The following is an 18,345-nucleotide window of genomic DNA, read 5'->3' as shown; positions in this document are numbered from 1 at the left end:
TCCCTCTGCTGTAAGTTACTTTGCACACTTAAGGGAGATTGCCCCATTGCAGGCTTAAGTGCTTTAAAGAGCCAAAAACTGGGGATTGTGAAGAGACTCACGGCATCTCTGTACCATTTTCTTTCATAAGACACTGAAGCACTGAAGGATCTCTGAGGGGTTTTATAATTAGATCTGAACTTGCCTGTGTGGCAATTTCTAGAATAATGCCTCCACAGGAGGAGACTACAACAGAAAACAGGGGATGAATTTGTTGGTCATAAGTGTAACTCATCTAAAAATGTACCATGACAAAATGGCCACAATAGGAAGGGATTGTAATCAGTCACATATTTGGTCTTTTATGGTTGAGTTCACACTTTGATTTTAGAAACAAGGGTACCTTAACATGAATGAGCAATTTTCTCTGGAAAATAAGGCATTATTGAATGTTTTAAACATGATAGAGGGCTGGGTACCTGTCATTGGTTTGAGGAATGTTCTGCATGAAGAGATTTGTCATGCTGTGCCTATTTCATCAGGAATTTTATGGTACAGCATTTCATATCTTCATATTCTAATAGTCTGTGTTTCTTAAAGTTTGTGAAATAATAGCTATTTCTGCCTTAAGTGCTGCAATGGAAAGAATGTTTTCATTTTTCAAATATACTTCGACATATTGCAGAAAGAGCAAAATATTTATTTTATTAGGTTACATTTCCAAGTAATTTAATTGTCCAAGTAAGGGAAGGTTTGTGAACTGGTAAGAGAAATAAAAATGTATTGAAATGTCCATCAAGTGACTGTAAATCCCACTTTAAACAATAAACTAGAGCTTAAAGTAAGGGCAAAGGTCTAGTGCTGGGAGGTTTTTATTGTTTTGGGGTTTTTTTTGTGAGGGTTCTTTTTATTTCCCTCCAAGCAAGGAGGTCACTCCACCACTGTACATTTGGGCTTAGTGCCTTTTCCTGCAGGAGGGCTTCATCATATTTTCTCAGTAAGTATGAGCACAAGCAGGCAAAAGTGCTGAACTGTTCTTTAAAATGCTCTGCAGGTGAACATCCAGACATGAAATTCACTGCTTAAAGCCTCTTTAGATTGAAGTTTGTACCAACTCCTTGTTATTGCTTGTCATTAAAGACATATTTTGACCAGAGAGGGAACGCAGCTGGTGATGTTTGAGGAATAAAAGTGGAACAATGGAGTCATTTTTTTTACTCAAGCTAATAGAAATTTTTAAAATATTTTGCTTTCTAGCAATGTTACTATCAATTTCTTTCTTCCTGCTTTTCCTTGCATCTCAGCACACCCAAATATTTGCAGCTGATCCTAGGAGCCGACTGCAACTGTGGTGATGATAACCACGCACCTGTGCAATTTTCCCCTCCCTGTTCGCCTGTGTGAAGGCAGGTTACGTTGCAGAGCAAGTCACTGCTCCCGCTTGTGCGTGTTCTTCCTGGCAGCCCCACTACCAACACGGGAGGCCGGGAACAGAGGCGATGTGGTACCAGGGGGAAGCAGCAGCCCGAAGTTGGTCAGTGGTTACTTAGTGCTACCTTCCTAAAGAGTAAAATGTATCAAGAGAAAAAAAAAAGTAGATCTGAGTACATGCTGGAAAGGGAGAGAAAAAAGTAATGCTCTGTCTTCAAAAATAATCATAATTTTATTTGCTGTCAAAAACACTTGGATACTTCTATCGAATGGTATTCACAAGGCACTGATTCAAAGAAGCAAGACATCTGATAAAACTGAATTTTCTTGTGTGAAGAAATCAAGAGGGAAGTTACTCAGAAATAAAAAAACCCATGCAATAAACAGCAAGTGTCTCTCCCAGCGAAGGACTTCAGCTGCGAGGCAGTCTCAAAGAAATTCAGACTGCTTGTCCATCCTCAGAATGCTCCTCTGGCTCAGAGCAGGGTTTGGTTTTGCTCTAATTTTGCAATTCTTTAACGAGCGAAACCGTTGTTACTCGTTACCCTCCGTTATTACTGGATTAACTCCATTACTCATTTGTTTCATAACGAAACAGCCCCCCCGAAGGGTCACGCCTCGAGGCACCCAGGCCCGTACCCCGCACCCCTCAGCTCCGTCAGGCCCCGCCCCGGCCCCGCCCCGCCGTGACGCAGCGGCGGCGGCGGCGGTCACGTGCGGCGGAGGCAGGCCCGGCCCGCCGCACCCGGAGCCGCCGCCATGCCGCTGCCGCCGCTGCCGCTGCCCGGCCGCCCCCGCCTCGGGCGGGCCCCGCTCCTGCCGCTGCTCCTGCTGCTCCTGCTGGTGGGCCCGGCGCGGCCCATCTCCTTCCAGCTGCCGGGCAAGGCGCGGAAGTGCCTGCGGGAGGAGATCCACCGCGACACCCTGGTCACGGGCGAGTACGAGATCGGCGCCCCGCCGGGCTCCTCCACCGGACCCTCCGCCAACCTCAAGGTGCGGCCCCGGCCGGCCGGGGGGGCGGGGGTGGCCGGAGCGGGCGGCGCGGCTCCGCCTCCCCTCGCCGGCCGTGCGGGGCGGGGAAGGAAGGAAGGAAGGAAGGAAGGAAGGGGTGACGTGTTCCACGCGTGACACCGGCCCACGCGGGAGCCGACAGCCGCCCGGCCCCGGCCTGCGCCGCACCGCGGGACTCGTCCTGCGCGAGGGGCCACCCGCCCGCCCAGCAGCTCCGGGTGCTGGGCAGCGACGGACCAGGGCAGCGTTTTACTTGGAGCCAAATACGAGCTTTTTCTCCCCAAAGATCGAGTTGCAGCGGCCCGTCCCGCCATCTGCCATATAATCCGCACACGATGCAGATTATCCGGCGCCTGGCGAGATGGGCCGCAGCGATAAAGCTGTACCGAGGCTGCTGACACCGTGTGAGCAGGAAAGAATTATGGTGACGTGGCCTTCCGAGGGCTCCCTCCATGCGTAGGGCTTGGCACAACGGGATCCTGGCACAGTGGAATGGGGGCTGAGAAACCAGGTTTTGGTACACAAAATGGCTATTCTCATCTTGCTGTGTTGTGGCTTGCATGGATTTTAGGTAGGCAGGTGTTTGCTGCAGGGAAGAAAATGATCCTGAAGGATCTTAAGGAAATACAGGCTTGGCAGAATATACGTGAATAATACACTTGTGTGACAAGCAGCTATCAAAACTTCAACAGCTTCACTTTTAATTCAACAGCTTCACTTTAATTCTGCCCACAACCTGCTTTCCCTAGGCTTTCTTCAAATTCCTACGTAGCTGAATAAGGTCTGTTACAACGTAGTCAGTTCGTAACAGCCTTTCTATTTCTATTTCTAACAGCCCTTTTCTATTTCTGTCTACATTCCCAAGGGTTTCAGTAGTAAGCATGCAAACAAACAGAGGCAGAATGGTCTGCTCAGGAGTTTCTGAACTTGGTGTTCTTGAGTATTGTAGACGTTCTGAAGTCAAGTTGCCTTTCCAGCATCTGCCTACCAATGCCTGAAGGCCCTGGGTTATTGGCAGTTGTGCTTGGTTATGGCTGGAGAAGGCTTCTTCCAAAGCCCTGCTTTTTAAAAAACCTTGTTCTTCTGTCCTTGCATAATCTGTAAGAGGAAACTTGTCTGTGTATGGGCAGAGCCAAGCCGTGTGAAGGCTTTAAAGTGTTGATGTAGTATTTGCTGGGTAAGGCACATGTATTTCAGATGGAGTGCCACGTTCCCATCTGTCTCTTACTGCTTGGTAACCAAATCTTCTGGTTCTCAGGTTGCCCACTCTTAGGTCAGTTGACCCCAAGGTGTCTTCCAAAACTCACTTTTATCACACAGGACTTACCTCGGGAGGTGATGGTGAACCAGTGAATCCCATGTTTAGGTCTTAATTGGCTTTGCTGATGAAGCTGATATCTGGGTAGTACTACTTATAGAAGTACTTTCTTGTTCGAACTATAAAATAATTAAAAGAAGCCCTGTATAGTTTGAAAAGCTACAAAGGACAAAAAAATAATGAACGCAATTCTTGCTTTCCTTCTTGTGGGTCAGGTATGCTGGGTCCTCCCAATATGGTGGGCTTGTTATAAGTGCTGAAACCCCTCTCCTACGTGCCTGCTTTCTCTGTGGTCTGTGTGGGAAAGGTCAGTTCAGGACATCATGGCTGCAGGTACTCTCTGTTCTGCACTGGATGGTCTGCTTTGGCCCCTTGGGTTGGGCCACCGAGCAGAGGAGGGAGGAGGTTGGTACTTAATTCTGTCCGGGCTCAGTTCGGTTCCTGCCGGTGAGCTGAGATGTGTGTGTGTGTGTGATAGCCCAGCGCTAACAGTGGCACCCTCTGTTTTGGAGGAACCCGTGGGCTCTGCCAGCTGGCTGCTGCGGGGGCGTCGGGCGCCTGAGCTCTCACTTGGCAGCCACGTGCCTCTGGCCCATTGTCGAGCCCGACGGTATCGGGCTGTTTGTCAAGGGCAAACAATGCCCTTTCTGTAGGGGATTGCCTTACCGTAAATAACGTTAGAATAGCATGAAAAATCCCTTTCAGGTCGACTCCCCCACAAGCGTTCTGGCTGGGCTATTAGCAGCTTCTCCCGCCCTCGCACACCCGGCTGAATGGGCAGTGTATTTGGCTGATTTGGGTAATGCTATTCAGTTTCATGAAAGCGGATAGCAGAGCTTTTACTCTCCAGAATGCTGTTCATGAGCTGCAAAGGGCAAAAATTGATCAAGCTGCATAAAGAGTAGCTCTGGTGCCTACCAAGCCATGGGGAAATAGTGCTCAAAATAGTGGGGGCATCTGAGAGCTATGTTGTTGTGACTGCCTGTTGTGATGGAGGAACCGGTGTGCAGAATGTGTGGTGTCACACTGCTGAGGCATCTCGGTTAATCGGGACCGCTCCACTCAACAGCATGTGCCATGTGGTGGCCAGATCACAGGCTTTTACACAGTGTTGGCATGGTCAGACACACAGTCCCCTACTGCAGATGGGCCTGCTCACTTGGGCCCAGTGCTTCCCAGTGCCTGGTGGCTTCCAGGCAGGAGGTGGCTGGTGGTTTGTGGCAAGGGGATGCCAGCGCAGCTGCCTGTGCCTGACTGCGCAGGCGTGCTTTCATCTGCTTGCCGCTTGCAAACAGGTACAGCTCTCAGCAGGAGCTGCTGCATGGAGAGCAGTGCTCCTTATTGTTCTCAGATGCTGACAGCATATGGTGCAGGGGCAGCTACAACAAATCCCCTAACAGGCAATTTTGGGATAATCTGTATATACAGGAAGCTTGTTCCTGAAGTCTTGCCTGCTATGGTTTATACCATAAAGTAGATGAAAACTTATATACTTGATCGTTTTTCCTGCCTAATGCAGCAACTCTCATCCATGAGAGTTCACATTTGTTTCAAGTCCAGTGACAGAGAGTTTATTAGGTGCTTTAATAAGAATAGAGAGCGTTTCCTTAGAATAGTTCTGGGTACATAGCCCTTTTGCATGGCCTTTGTACAGGGAAAAAAAGGCTGGAGTGAAGTAAAATGTCTGACTTACTTTTTCCATGCCACAAATTATTTTGTGTACTTTTGTCTTATATACCTTTAAAATTATTCCCAAGCTTTTTAGTCCGTTCATCTCTAAGACTTTCAAAGATCCGCTAGTAATTTTAGTGTCTGTGCTGTTTCAGACATAGCTGTTAAAAATTAGAGTAGAGGGAAAATGGGAAGCGTCTCAGTGGAACACACATTGTTCATTTTCATGCAGTGTTGTAACACCTTCCGTTTTTTTCACCCCTCTCTCTGGTCAGAGTGTTTCAGCTGGAGGGAGCCTTCAATTGAGCACAATTATTCTCAAGTTTGCGTCATGAAATGTGTGTCCTTTCTTTTTATACTCTTTGTTGAAGCATTTTTGTAGACCTTCCACAGTTTTTGCCTATTCTTGGTAGTTTTATAGACTTAGCTCAAAGCAGTAATTATTCTGTCTGTGTAGTCTGAATTGTCCTCTGAAGTGGCCACTTTTATGGATCTTGGCACCCAAACCTTGTGTAACTCAGGGCCACACTCATGGTTCATTTCTAGAGGAACAGATGTACCCTTCTCCATTTCATCTTCTGGGGAATGTTACCCTTTTGTCCCACGAGTCTTCTCCCTATCTTTGTTGCTATGATAATTTATTAATTTTGCTTGGAAAATAAAGGCAGTGAATGACAGTTTGGTTCAGCTATAGTTCTTACATGTAGTCTGTAGTTGGGATTCATAGGAGGAAGAGAAATTAGTATGGGTTTCAGTTTGGGATTTTTTTTTGATTTGTTGGTCAATTGCTTTTTCATGGTGTTTTTTTGGTGGGGGTGTTGTTTTTTGATTAGTTGGTGTTTCTTTTGGATCTAAGAGTCAATAATTACTTATAGTCACTCTGTCAGCTCCTGGTGTGTGCATGAGGAGGGGCGGAATTGATGTCAGTCAATTGATATCAGCTGATGTAGTCACAAAGATGGAGGGAAACTGTTGGAAGGAGAAAGCATCAGATCCAAAGGGGAGGCTAGGATTACTCTTCCTGCACAGGCAGCATGAGCTCACGGCAGCAAAGTACTGTGTTTCTTACCTTCATTGTCTCTCTTACAGATAACTGACTCTGCTGGGCACATCCTGTATGCCAAGGAGGATGCCACCAAGGGCAAGTTTGCCTTCACCACTGAAGACTATGATATGTTTGAGGCCTGCTTTGAGAGCAAGCTTCCTGTGGGTAAGTGAAATGAAAGGTGTGGTGGCTGTTTTTAGCTGATGATCAAGTTCGTGTAGATATGTGGATTAGGAATACGAGTAAAGTGATCCTGAGTGTGGTCCACAGAACACTTTTTGACTTTTAAAGCTGATTTTCAGGAGCTTGTGGCCAGTCTCATTGCAGAGCATCTTCTGTCTGTGTTGCATTTGAAGTAGAGTAATCCTCTGTGACTGTTGTGTCAGAGGAATCAGGCATTCCTTCCACAGAGGTCACCACAGTTGGAGCGAGTGGCGCAAACCACACTTCTTTTGCCAGTTTCATGCTTATCTCCACCTTGCAGTCAAGCCAGGACAGAGCTGGATGCCATCATCTCCAGGACCTGTCTTTCACCCCAGCAGGCCATTTCTTCCCCGTTTGGTAGAATGTGATCTATCCACAATGTGTTCTTGGCAGCTATCCTGCGATAGGTTGATGACCATTTTATGAGGTTGGACAGTGTGTGTATAGGGAATGTGTCCTTAATTTGCACTGCTCTTGAAGTGGTCCATAAAGGGAAGGGGAAATGAGCAGGACGTCAGCTTTGCATTTGTGCTACAGGGATGGTTGCCTAACGAGTGCTGAGGCTTGTTTCCTGTGAGTGTGACGCATGTACTGCTTTGAATGCCCGTGCTCAGCTTCAGGACAAACGTGCTGAAAGTGGCCAACATGTGGGCTCTAATCTCATCAGTGGTGGTGTGAGCACATGCAAGTTCGTAGGTGCTACAATCCTTTTATGGTTACTGTCAGAGTTCTACTCCTTGGGTTCAGTTTTTCTTAGGTCTTATCCTAAAAGATCCCAGAGTGTTTCACAGAGCATTCAGTAGCAGCATTTCTCATGTCAGTTGAAATTCAGCTGCTGTTTTGCTGTTTCTGCTCCGTGTATAAGATGCAAATAGTTTGCAAGTTGAAGGGAACTTCACAGAAAGAGAAGGCTATATTCTTTGCTGGGTTTGGGAGGGATCTGGCTTGTAACACCTCTTCTATTTTACAGATAGAATAGTGACCTCAAATGGTCAGGATTACGTTTTTATTTTACTCCAAAGGTAGGACTTCCAAATGTTCCTTAACACATTGAGACATGCAGGCACTGGTGACTCATCTGAGAGTCACTCATGCTATTTACTTTCCAACACCTGGGTATTTGAGGAGTCTCCAGACAGTCCTGCAGATCTTTTCATAGCTTCCATGTGATCACACACTGAAGTGGGGAAGGTTTCTTTCTTTAGTTGTGTCTAGACTCTTAGTTGGGTGCTTTTGAGCAGAGGTTTCTTGCCTAGACTGAGCCCCTTACAACTGTTTTGATTGTAGCAAATGTTTGTTCCCTGACTCCCTTGTTGCAAATTTGTTTTAAAGCTTTCAGTATAGTTGAGGACTAAGTATTTCTAAATGCAGCTTCTACCTTGATGACCTGTGGGGTGCTGAGATGCCAAAATCTAGAGCTCATCAACTGAGCAGCTGGATCCTCTTCTGGAGGCTTTCTTTTTTTGGGCTTTCTTTTTGGACCCAGGTGCCCCAAATTCCACCTAAAGTATCTCCAGATTTTCCATATCTCTGCTGGAAGTCAAGGAAGTATTAAAGTAAGGGACGTTAAGACACTGTGGGGCTTGATCTTCTGCAGGACGTGGTTAAGGTACTTGGAAAGAAGTAGCCACATCACAAGGAAGTACCTTGTTTGCTCTATAGACTCAGCATGGGAGTGGGGGAACTTACCAAGTCTGTTTAATTCTCATGTTTCTCTTTAAAGGTTATGGTTTTTTTCCCAGTCTCATCAAGTAAGTAAGCAGGACTTACGGCAGCCACCAAGGAGGATGTTTGTGGAGTACTGGAAGAGATAGACTGTTGGTAGGGGAAACCTAGAGCTGTTGGATCTGAGGGGTCCAAGCAACTGGTATTTCACCATCCCTAACCACAGAAATGAGGAAGAGGAAGTGAGAAGGAGAGCCTATATTGAGGGTTCACCTTATCAGAGTGGAGGAGTTCTTAGGGTGCTTCTTGGAGCTGTGGGTATTTGCATGATGGGCTTTTTACCTCTTCCAGGCAGAATGGTCCTGTCTTCCTGACCAGTGCTCTGTTCCCAGTAACATTTACTCTCCCACAATAAGATAATCTCAGATGAACAGCCAGGCCTCACTGCATTCTCCCTCTAGGGCTCTTCTGTGTGCTAATCTTTAACTGTTAATTTTTAAATGCTCCTTCTGTAATCCTTCTCTTCCCAAACTTTCTTAAGTGTTAGGACTCATTTTTTCTGAAATTCCTGTGGGAAAACTTTTTGATGTTCAGTTCAACCATCCTGCTTTCCCACTGACTCTGCAAATTAAGAGCTCCCCTAGTTTCCCAGGAAACAGTTCAGTGCTTATGTGAGATGGCCTCTTGAAGACCTGAGGAGTGTACGTATCAGTTTAGTTCATGATCTCTGAATCTTGACTGTTTTTCTCTTTGCTGCTGCTCCAGCCTGCTCTGCTGAGCTTTGGCTGCAGGAGAAGCAAGGGGTTTCTGAGGATCTGATGAGTATGAAGGGAGCTGCCTTGGGCTTAGTAAACTTACAGAAGAGCAGCTTGAGTTTTTCCCTGCCAGTTCCTCACAACATTAACCTCTTGCAAAATGTCTCCTCTCCATCCCTTTGCACCTGGCAGCTTTAAGGTTTCTGGTTTCTTACTGCCTCTTGGCAGCTCTCCCTTCCAGTCTAGCAAATTAATTCTTCTAGTTCTGTTCTTCTGTTCACTGGCCTTTTCATCTTTCTCATCTCTTCCTCCAAGCTTCAGCTCTTAACTCAAGTTGCTATAATTTGGGCACCATTAAAAAAACCTCTCACTTAACTGTGTGCTGTGAGTTTTTTTCTGCAGCTACTGTTGTCTGTCCTACCTGCCTGTCTCCACCCATGCTGGTAACGTGTGTGGCATAAGCAGTCAAAACTTGTGGTTGGGGAAAGGAGTATGGGGGGGTCATATACAGCCTGTATGTTAAAGAATAGTGCTGGGACTTCAGGGTGTTCTTACAGTAACCGATCTTTTGTAAGAAAACAACAAAATTCTATCCTAATCGTAATTAACTGTTGGGCTCTTATACAGTGCATCCCCATAAGGAAACTTAAGAAGTGGTCTGTAGTTGATATGCACCATCTTATCAGTAGATAATTCATTGTCCTGCTAGCAGTAGAAAGCAATTCTACTCTGGTGTTGAAGAGCTGTTCAATGAGTGGGTAGAGAAAAAATTTCGTGTATCAATACTTGGTTGTATCGAAGATCTGGAATATCTTTCTAGCTCCAAATGGAGTGACCCAGCATAACCTGTACATTGAATTTGTTTGTGGACTGAGGGAATGCCCACCTGGCAGCCTTCAGAGACAAAACGTGAGTATTGGACATGGTCCTGCATAGTGACTGTGAAATTCATAGTTTAAGTAAATTCAGACCTTGTGTTTTGCTGTCAGCCAGTTGAGGACAGCTGTATGTCCCAACATGCTGGGATTTGGGAATGTGTTACATACAGGCATTTTCTTGGTGGTGGGTGTGCTGCATGTTTTAGAGTATTTGATGTGACTATCTCATATATATTTTTTTCCTCTTGCGAATGTTCTCAGATGTGAGAGTTTGTAGCAGTTGAAAGAAGCTGTAAGCCACAGGTTTCCCTAGCCTGGGGGTTACAGCCTTGAAAAATACCTACTCTGCGAGTGACTGCAGCCTTATGTGCTGTTTATGGGGCTCCAGCTGGCAGCTCTCTGAGGCAGTGTTTTCCCAGCTTCAGAAGCCTCTTGCTCTCTTGGGGTTTGCATTAGCAGTGTGGTTCTTGGGTATCTGAGATGGTTGATAAAGGGATTGCATTGGCTTCTGCAGATACTCCAGCATGTGAGGGTTCAGTAGTCCTCATTCAGTTCCTCAGTAGGAGAGTTTATCATCTGCTCCTTTGAATGTAAAGTCATTTACAGCCCCAGTAACCTTGGCAAGTTGCTGGTTCACTTCCTGTGAATGTGGGCTTCCCAGTTGACTATTTGTCCCTCTGGTGACTTGTCTGTCATTAGGCTGTCTCATAGCAGCTGGTGTTCATGTTCTAATCCTCTGCAGTTTTTACAGTGATTTGCATCCTGTAGGCACTCAGTGCTTTTAGTTACAGCTTGTTCTCATTATCTTTGGAAGGCTCTCCTTCAGCCAGGATTCATTGTGAAGTCTCTGTATTTTTAGGCTGGACTGTGCTGCCTCCGCAGTTAGATGCAGACATGGAGGGAGGGGAGGGATTTGAGTTCTTCCTCACTGGTGGGAAGAACTGGTGATTTCCTGGCAGGCTGAATGTTTCACACAAGGAATCCTTTCATTATGCTTCCAGGAACAGGGAGGATGCCGGACCAGCTCGTGACTCTGGATATGAAGCATGGCGTTGAAGCAAAGAACTATGAGGAGGTATGTCCCCTGGCTGCCTGCGCTGCAGGCTTCCCTTTCCCAGCACTCACGTGATGCCTTTTGTAGATCTGGGCTCATGATGGGAAGCTGTTTTCCCAGCGGTGATGAAAGCCTGTCTGCAAACTACAATTGCAGTGAAGCTTTGTGTGTTACAGGATGGAAAAAAAAAAAGGCAAACATCGACTAGAATTGATTCTGTACTCTGGGAACTGGAGCCTAATGTGTGAATTCCTTTGCTAGGACAGCATGACACAGCTTCTAGGCATAGGCATTAGAGGCAACAAGACACTGAGAGGTGAAGTTTCCCCAGCCCAAGCAGCAGAGGTTATTTTAGGTTAATATCAGACCCTCTCTTAAAGGTCAAGTTTCAATGTTACTGTCCTTCCCTTCCCGACTATAAGGTGTACTGGCTCAGCAGGCCTGAAATGGTGCTTGTGTGTTTCTAAGAACTAGCAGTGTATCAATGTAAAGGTGTTTGGCATAGTAGTAGCTGCTGTGGAATGGCTATTTGGTTTGAAGGCGTGACATTGGAAATAGGCGTAACAGCCTAAACATTTCCATCTTGAGAGGACATAGCTTGCTTAGACCCAAGAGCCAGCTGTGTAGAGTAGCAGTTACTTTGTGCTGAGACAGTCCTGGCTGGTTTGGATACTGAATTTTTGTGGCAGCTATCATGCTTTTGGCTCACTAGCATCTGAGATCAGTCATCCCCCAGTACAGAGCCTGTGCCTGAGAAAATGAGAATTACTGGTAGACAAAGAGTCCTGCAAATGATTGCTGTGTCCACTGTGCATAAGAGCATGGGAGATGCCTTAGGGAGGAGAGTGGGTAGCAGAGGAGGCTGTGCATGGTTCCAGTCAGAAAATTAACAAATTTCTGACATGGTCATGCTGGTGTTTTTATATCCTTTTGAACTTTGGGCTATCTGGACTTGCATGGCTTGAGTTGGTTGGGAGCACTTCCTATGTGGAGTGTAAGGAGGTGCTTGGGGTCAGGGAAGAGTGGAGCAGTCATGGCTTAAGCAGTCTGGAGCACATCCTATGTGGAAAGTAAAAATGTGCTTGGGATCAGGGAAGAGTGGAGCAGTCATAGGGCCAGCTGTCTGTCAGCCTGCTGCTGAAGGATTGCAAGAAGTTGAAATCTTATGGGGTGAATCCCTGAGAGTGTAAGTGGGGGGATTATGATGGCTATATTTACAGAATCCCTTTAAATCCCACCCCACAGCATAGTCTAGAGTTACATTACTGTAGTGCTACCTAGAAGCACTGTTGCTATGCAGAAAGGTTCTCGTATGCCTGTGTATCTGCATACTCACTGTTTGTACTGGTAAAACTGTGTTGGAATAAATGCATCTGTTATGCTCACAAATGTAGTTAGATTGAGGGAAAAGGTCCATGGACAAATACAAGAAAAGAAGAATTTAGACTTTCAGTCCCACTTGATGCCAAATGCAGATCTTGGCAGCCCTGGCAAGTATCCTTGACTTGTGAGGACCTCTCAGAGTGGTAGACTGTATTGAGCCTTGTTGAGCGGCATGTCTACGAAGGACTCAGACTGATTTATTATTTGTACAGCTGCTGTAGATGTTTAACCACACTGCTTTGCAGCGTGTATTTTTTTTTTCACCATCTCTCTTCGTTTGCTGTAGTAGTTGTGAGTTTTGACTTGACAGGTTGCTGTAAGGTGTCAGAGGGCAGGGATGTTGCTCGAGTTTCTCTCCTGGAATTGCAGCCTTTTTGAGCCTTTTGCTTGCGATGTTCGTTTGTTGACGGGTACCAGTGACCTGTTGTACAGCCCCAGTTCTTCTTGTTGGATTGCTGCAAGGAGACTTAATTCAGGGAGTTTAATGAGGGTCACTGATACTGTCCAAGTCTGGCTTCATAAACTTTCATAGATCCAGACATTCTTGGAGGAAAGCAGCTGGAGTAGTGAGCTGGATTAGAAAATCTAACTGTAATGTTATACCTTAGTTATCTGGGTTTGGGAGGAATAACTTTATCCATTCAAGAAGTAGAAATGAAGATAGGGAAAAGTGAAAAGATTTCTGATGGCACTAAGAATGCTTGATGATCTAGGTTCTTTTCCACATCAGCTACTCCTTGACAATTCTTGGCTATAGTGTATCTTCTTCTGTGCTAGGAAGAGAGAAAGGCTTTGACAAATCTTTTAAGTGACCCGTGGGAACCTCATTGCAGTTGTTGTCTTGGTTCTGGTGGTCCAGATGTTCTTTCTAGGATGATGATGTTCCACCATCACAGATGCTTGGTGGGCTTTGTTACAAAATCTCTTGGTGCAGCTGTGCATATTGGCTTCATTAGGGGTAAAAGATTCCGGGACTGCCCAGGGAGGTTACGGTATTTAAGGAAAGACTGGACATGGTACTTAGTGCCATGGTCTAGTTGTCATGGTGGTGTTAGGTTGGACTGGATCTCAGAGGTCTTTTCCACTCTAATTGATTCTGTGATTCTCTGATTCAGGATACGCATTTTGGAATACATGCAGGACTAAAAGTAGCTATTAGATGTTTGTAGCTACGCCTATTAAGAATGGCTGAAGGGATGCAGATGGAGCAGATAAACCTTGTTTTTTCCCCAGTGGAACCCTTGTAGCCTTCTGTGAATGAGGAAATGAGCCCTCAAGGAAGATAATGGATCTGGTCAGTGCAAGGCTAGCTTGTCAGTACTGCTGCCCCAAGACCTTGTGTGTGTTACAGACTGGCTGCTCTAGCAGTGTCAGCAGAGTCTGGGCCACAGGCGTGCCCAGACGCTGGTGCCAGTTTTTCAGCAAAGCTGTCTGCTGGCAGATATGTGTCCAGGCCACAGGGTTCTGTCATTACAACCTATTGGCTAGAAAGCAGGAGGGGGTTAACCTGCTGCTTCCTACCCCTCCTCTCAAACACACTCCAAACTGACACTGCTGTGCTGGCAGAGCTATAATATACAGCTTGCCTCAGCATAAAAATCCTCAGATGATTGTTTGGTGGCTTGCTGCTTGCCAGGATACGCGTGTCATGTGGAGACCCTTCAGTGGAAGGGCTGATTAGCTAGCATTGGCCTGGTCACGAGCATCTCTTCATCTCTTGTTCTGATGCCCAGGCAGCTGCCTCTGGAAGTGGCAATTTGGGGATACCTTCATGCTGGGTGCCCTGTTGCCTGCCTGTCAGTGTGGATCACTGAGAGATGCCATCATGCAGCTTATACCTGAGTAATCCTGTGAGGCTGAGACTGGTGGTGAGCTGCAGGTGTTCTGTGTGTTTTCTATAACTCATCTTTCTTCTGCTGCATTACTTGGGGACGCAGCATCTGGCCTTCATGGCAGGGGCCTGTCACTTGTTGGTAATAGTGACAAATTCTGTGCAAGAACCGCAGTTGCCCAAACCTTGCTCTGGAGAAGTGGCAGGAATTGCAGTTAGCTTCAAGTGTCCTTGTGTCACAGGTTTTATGTAATGTGTGTGTGTCAGGTTACAGCCACAACTGGGGCAGAGACACATGTCTGCACATTCAATATAAATAGTTGCTGTTGTGTGCTGTGCTTTCTAATTGAATTTTGCTGTGGGTTTTTGTTTTTGGATGCCAAGCGTGTGAGCTGTGGGACCGGGGGCTGGGTGCCGTGCCCAGAAGCGATGCCTGACCCCGCGTTCCTGAGGGAAGCGGGTTGCTCCCGAGGGGGGCCGGGCCCGGCAGCGGCCCCGCAGCGCCACCCGGTGGCGCGAGGCGGTCGCAGCGCTTGGTGGCTGCGGGGTCCCTGCCAGGAGCCTGTGCTTCCCGGGAGGCTCCGTTTGAGAGGTAAAAGTCCCGAGCTCTTGTGGGATAATTAAACCGCTGCTGCTGGGAACCGGGCTGCCTGGGCTTTCCGGGGCATTAGCAAAGGGAGTCTCGGTGCTAACAGCCTGTGTGCCTATGGAACTGTATCATACGCATATGTAAGTTAGTCACCTGTATCTCAGTCTGTGATTTATACTCACTGGAGGTTTAGTCATGTGGCAAGATCTTCTACCCACTCCTCAGAAGCCTACTGTGAATAAGTTAACATTAGGCCGAATAAGGAAGAAGTGTGCTTGTGTGCATGCTGTGCTCTTCCATTGTGTAGGAGGAGTAGTAGGAAAGTGTGTTTCTGAAAATAGGTGGGAGAAGTGATAGTGTTTTATGCAATGGTAGTTTCTGGCTTGTAGAGGTATTTCACGAGGGGAAGGATGCCCCAGATCTGTAGTGTGTGGGGAGGAGTGGTTCAAACTGGCAGTAAAAACCCATGTGGGAGTTTTTGGTTTTGGTTCAGTGATTTGACTTTTCTGTTTTCTAGATTGCTAAAGTGGAGAAGTTGAAACCCCTGGAAGTAGAATTGAGGCGCTTGGAAGATCTTTCAGAGTCCATCGTTAATGACTTCGCTTACATGAAGAAACGAGAAGAGGAGATGAGGGACACAAATGGTGAGAGACCCTGTGCCCCTTCAGAGGGATGAAAACCCCTTATTTCTGCTAAATGTGTTATTAGGCCAACATTTGGAGATCAAGTCATTATAGTGGTCTCTGCCTGTTCTGTTCCTAGTAAGGGAAACCTGAAGTAGTCCCTGAGTCTTGTTGTTCTGTCTCTAGAAATCATTTCTTTCTGTCTCCATTCATAATGTGAATTACTCTGTTCCATTCAGTGTTACCCATTAACCACAGCTTCACCTTGTTCCCTGCTATTTTCCTTCTCATTGTTCCCTCTCCTTTTATTCTCAAGTGCTGCTGGTCCTCGGATGCCCTTGCCTTCATGCTGTCTTGCTTTTGCATGTGGGAGGAGAAGAAGTCCTGGGAACTTTGCCATCTTTGGGTGCATCCTGTGATGCCAGACTCAGGTGCAATGGTTTGTTATCTGTTTCAGAGTCAACAAACACCCGGGTTCTGTACTTCAGCATTTTCTCCATGTGCTGTCTCATCGGACTGGCTACCTGGCAGGTTTTCTACCTGCGTCGCTTCTTCAAGGCCAAGAAGCTGATTGAGTAAAGGAGCAAATCTTCTTCCCCTTCCTCTCAGACCCAGCTGGACACCTCTGGGACCTAGCCATGGCCCCCTGGAGCCATCTCACAGATGATACCCACTGACTGGAGCTTTTCTGGAGGAACTTGGACCCTAAAGGGGGAGGGGAGCCTAAACATCAGAGGCAATGGGGGACTTGTGAAATCCTGTTGGATGTTGAGGGTGGGGGAGGTCGTGATGGGTTTGGGTATTCCTGGGGCAGCGATTAAATAAAAAAAGATGTTTCCATGACAGCTGCAGCAAGTTTTTTGCGCTGTCTATTCTCCTTTTATAATCATGGCTTGATGATGTCTCCCATCTGTCTGTGACTGCAGTGTTACTCAGAACCACTTGACCCTGCTGCACTCTTTAAGTGGCATGCAGGTTGCTCTGGGGCAGAGCAAGGGAATCCTGTCCTCAACAGCAGGGATCTAAGCCTCGAGCAAATGGAGACAGGATTCATCATTCCAGCAGGGCCTGAGGATAGAGGGTCTTCCAAGCTTTGGTCCCTGTTGTGGGCCTCTGTGTTTCTCCCTGTGGGAGCTGGTGTCTTTGTGCTGACAGGTCAGAGCGCTTGAGCATACAGTGATTCAGCCTGGAGGAAGGGGAGCCTTCTAAGGCGGGCTTGGAAGTGTGTTTGAGCTTGGAAAGAAGCCTGCTTTGCTCAAATAAGCTATCCAGCTTTGGTCCCACCCTTCCCCCACATGTTTGTCTTGGATTTGCCTCTCTTGTTTTGAAATGGTGCAGCAGCTTTCCTGAAAGCCTTGGTCAGGAACAGCCTTTTGTGCAGGAGGCCTTGGTCAGATACAGTCACAGAGCAGATGGGAGCAGGTCATGCTAGGAAACTTGGTCTTACGTTGAGCAGGAGACTTCTCATCTATCCAGGCAGCTGGCTGAATGTTACTTTCTGAGACCTCAAAGCAAGGTGAGCTGATGCTCACATGAGGCATGAAGGCCTGTACCCTGCATTGAGGTCTGAGGGTACAGTAGTGCTGTGCAGGGTAGCAGAGGAGTTGGAAGAATGTGGATGAACTGAAAAAAGGCAGTACAGAGTGGGAACAGGCTAATTCTACATCTGAGGGGGCAGTCTGAACTGTGCCCTCAACGGAACTATTTTCCTATGCAGTACTAGACAGCAAGAACCAGCAGCTTCTCACCATTTCTCAGCTGTCCAGATGGCATGATGTTAAATAAACCAGGCTGGGAAAAAGCAGGCAGGTTAACTTCCTGGACTTAACTTGCTGCAGTTTTTAGACCATGATTACATTTCTTTCATTGTCTCTGCATTCCTTCAGAGCAAGTGGTTCAGCAGCACAGCATTCTGGTGTCCTGTGTCTAGACACTTCTGGGTAGGGATGGGGTTGTCATGGCCCTGGGCCCAGCCTAGCAGTTTCAAAAAAGCATAGTTTTATAATTTCTGGCAAGTCTGATCTGTTGCTGGGAAGGAAACAGTTGTCTGGGGTGAGGCAATGGAAAAGAGGATGTAAAGATGATCTCCTGTCATCTAAATACATTAGTTCTTTGCCATTCCCAAGTTCCTGGAGTTGTTAGTTCCACTGCAAGTACTTTGATTGCTTTTAATTTGTTTGGTTTTTGATAAAGCCATATTAAGATCCTAAGTCCACTCCTCTGCCCTTGCATCCATTTTATCCTTGTACGTCTTTGGAAGCTGTTACAGTGCAGAACAGCAGCAGTGCCACAGGACTGAATTACAGAAGTAATTTGAAGGTAGTTTTAGGTTCTACAGTTTGAAGCCTGTAGATCTGTTAAGGTTTTGCTTTTGTTTTTATATAACTTGAAAAGACGGTACAAGAAAGGGGCTTTTCCTGTCTTGTCTGTTTTGATATCCTCTCCTTGTCCTTATCTGAATACAGAGTTATCTTAAAAATGGTGGTGAGGCCTTAAGTTCCCCAGGTGACTGTTACACCCTCATCGTTCTGGTGTTATGTTTTGATCTTCACTGTACTGGTGTGGTTACTGGGGAGGAGGTACAGAGGTGTGGATTTACTTGTAATGATTGGTTGGGGGACTTTTGTCAGCTTTCTCAAATAAAATTGTTTGGGGGAAAAACAACCCACCTCACCTTGTTGCTGTGAGTCTTGTCCTCTCTGTGCTTGTTCCTACAGACTGCTGTTTCCTGAAAGTTGACCTGTCATATGAAGCAGCAAGTAAACAGACTCCCCACAAGCCTTAGGCTTCTCTAGTAACAATTAATTCTAGACTTGGGAAGGATGCACAGGCTTCTCTGTGTAGTGGGACCAGGACAGCAAGTAAGGTGTCCTAATACAGGTTACCATTTTTTGCCTTTCTCCCTCCC

The 18,345-nt window shown here is 46.6% G+C and overlaps 1 protein-coding gene across 1 annotated transcript; it reads left to right on the top strand.

The window, feature by feature from the left end:
* Positions 1–2,120: 2,120 nt before the first annotated feature.
* TMED10 (transmembrane p24 trafficking protein 10) lies at positions 2,121–18,110 on the top strand. The gene is made up of 5 exons (XM_082284417.1): positions 2,121–2,403; positions 6,500–6,620; positions 10,959–11,032; positions 15,332–15,458; positions 15,895–18,110. Exons 1-5 carry the CDS (start codon positions 2,170–2,172, stop codon positions 16,014–16,016), a joined length of 678 nt encoding a protein of 225 aa, XP_082140543.1. The 5' UTR covers positions 2,121–2,169; the 3' UTR covers positions 16,017–18,110.
* The last annotated feature ends 235 nt before the right edge of the window (positions 18,111–18,345 follow it).

This window comes from Coloeus monedula, assembly GCF_965178545.1.
Source record: "Coloeus monedula genome assembly, chromosome: 6".
In the NCBI taxonomy this organism is placed as follows: domain Eukaryota; kingdom Metazoa; phylum Chordata; class Aves; order Passeriformes; family Corvidae; genus Coloeus; species Coloeus monedula.
Note: the sequence above shows the minus strand (reverse complement) of the source record. Positions and strands in the feature narration are given on the sequence as shown.

Bases quoted from the DNA above. Each gene is read 5' to 3' on its own strand.
- TMED10 (XM_082284417.1), top strand. From the start codon at position 2,170: ATGCCGCTGCCGCCGCTGCCGCTGCCCGGCCGCCCCCGCCTCGGGCGG. The intron at 2,404-6,499 runs GTGCGGCCCCGG...TCTCTCTTACAG, and splicing joins GACCCTCCGCCAACCTCAAG to ATAACTGACTCTGCTGGGCA. The intron at 6,621-10,958 runs GTAAGTGAAATG...TTATGCTTCCAG, and splicing joins TGAGAGCAAGCTTCCTGTGG to GAACAGGGAGGATGCCGGAC.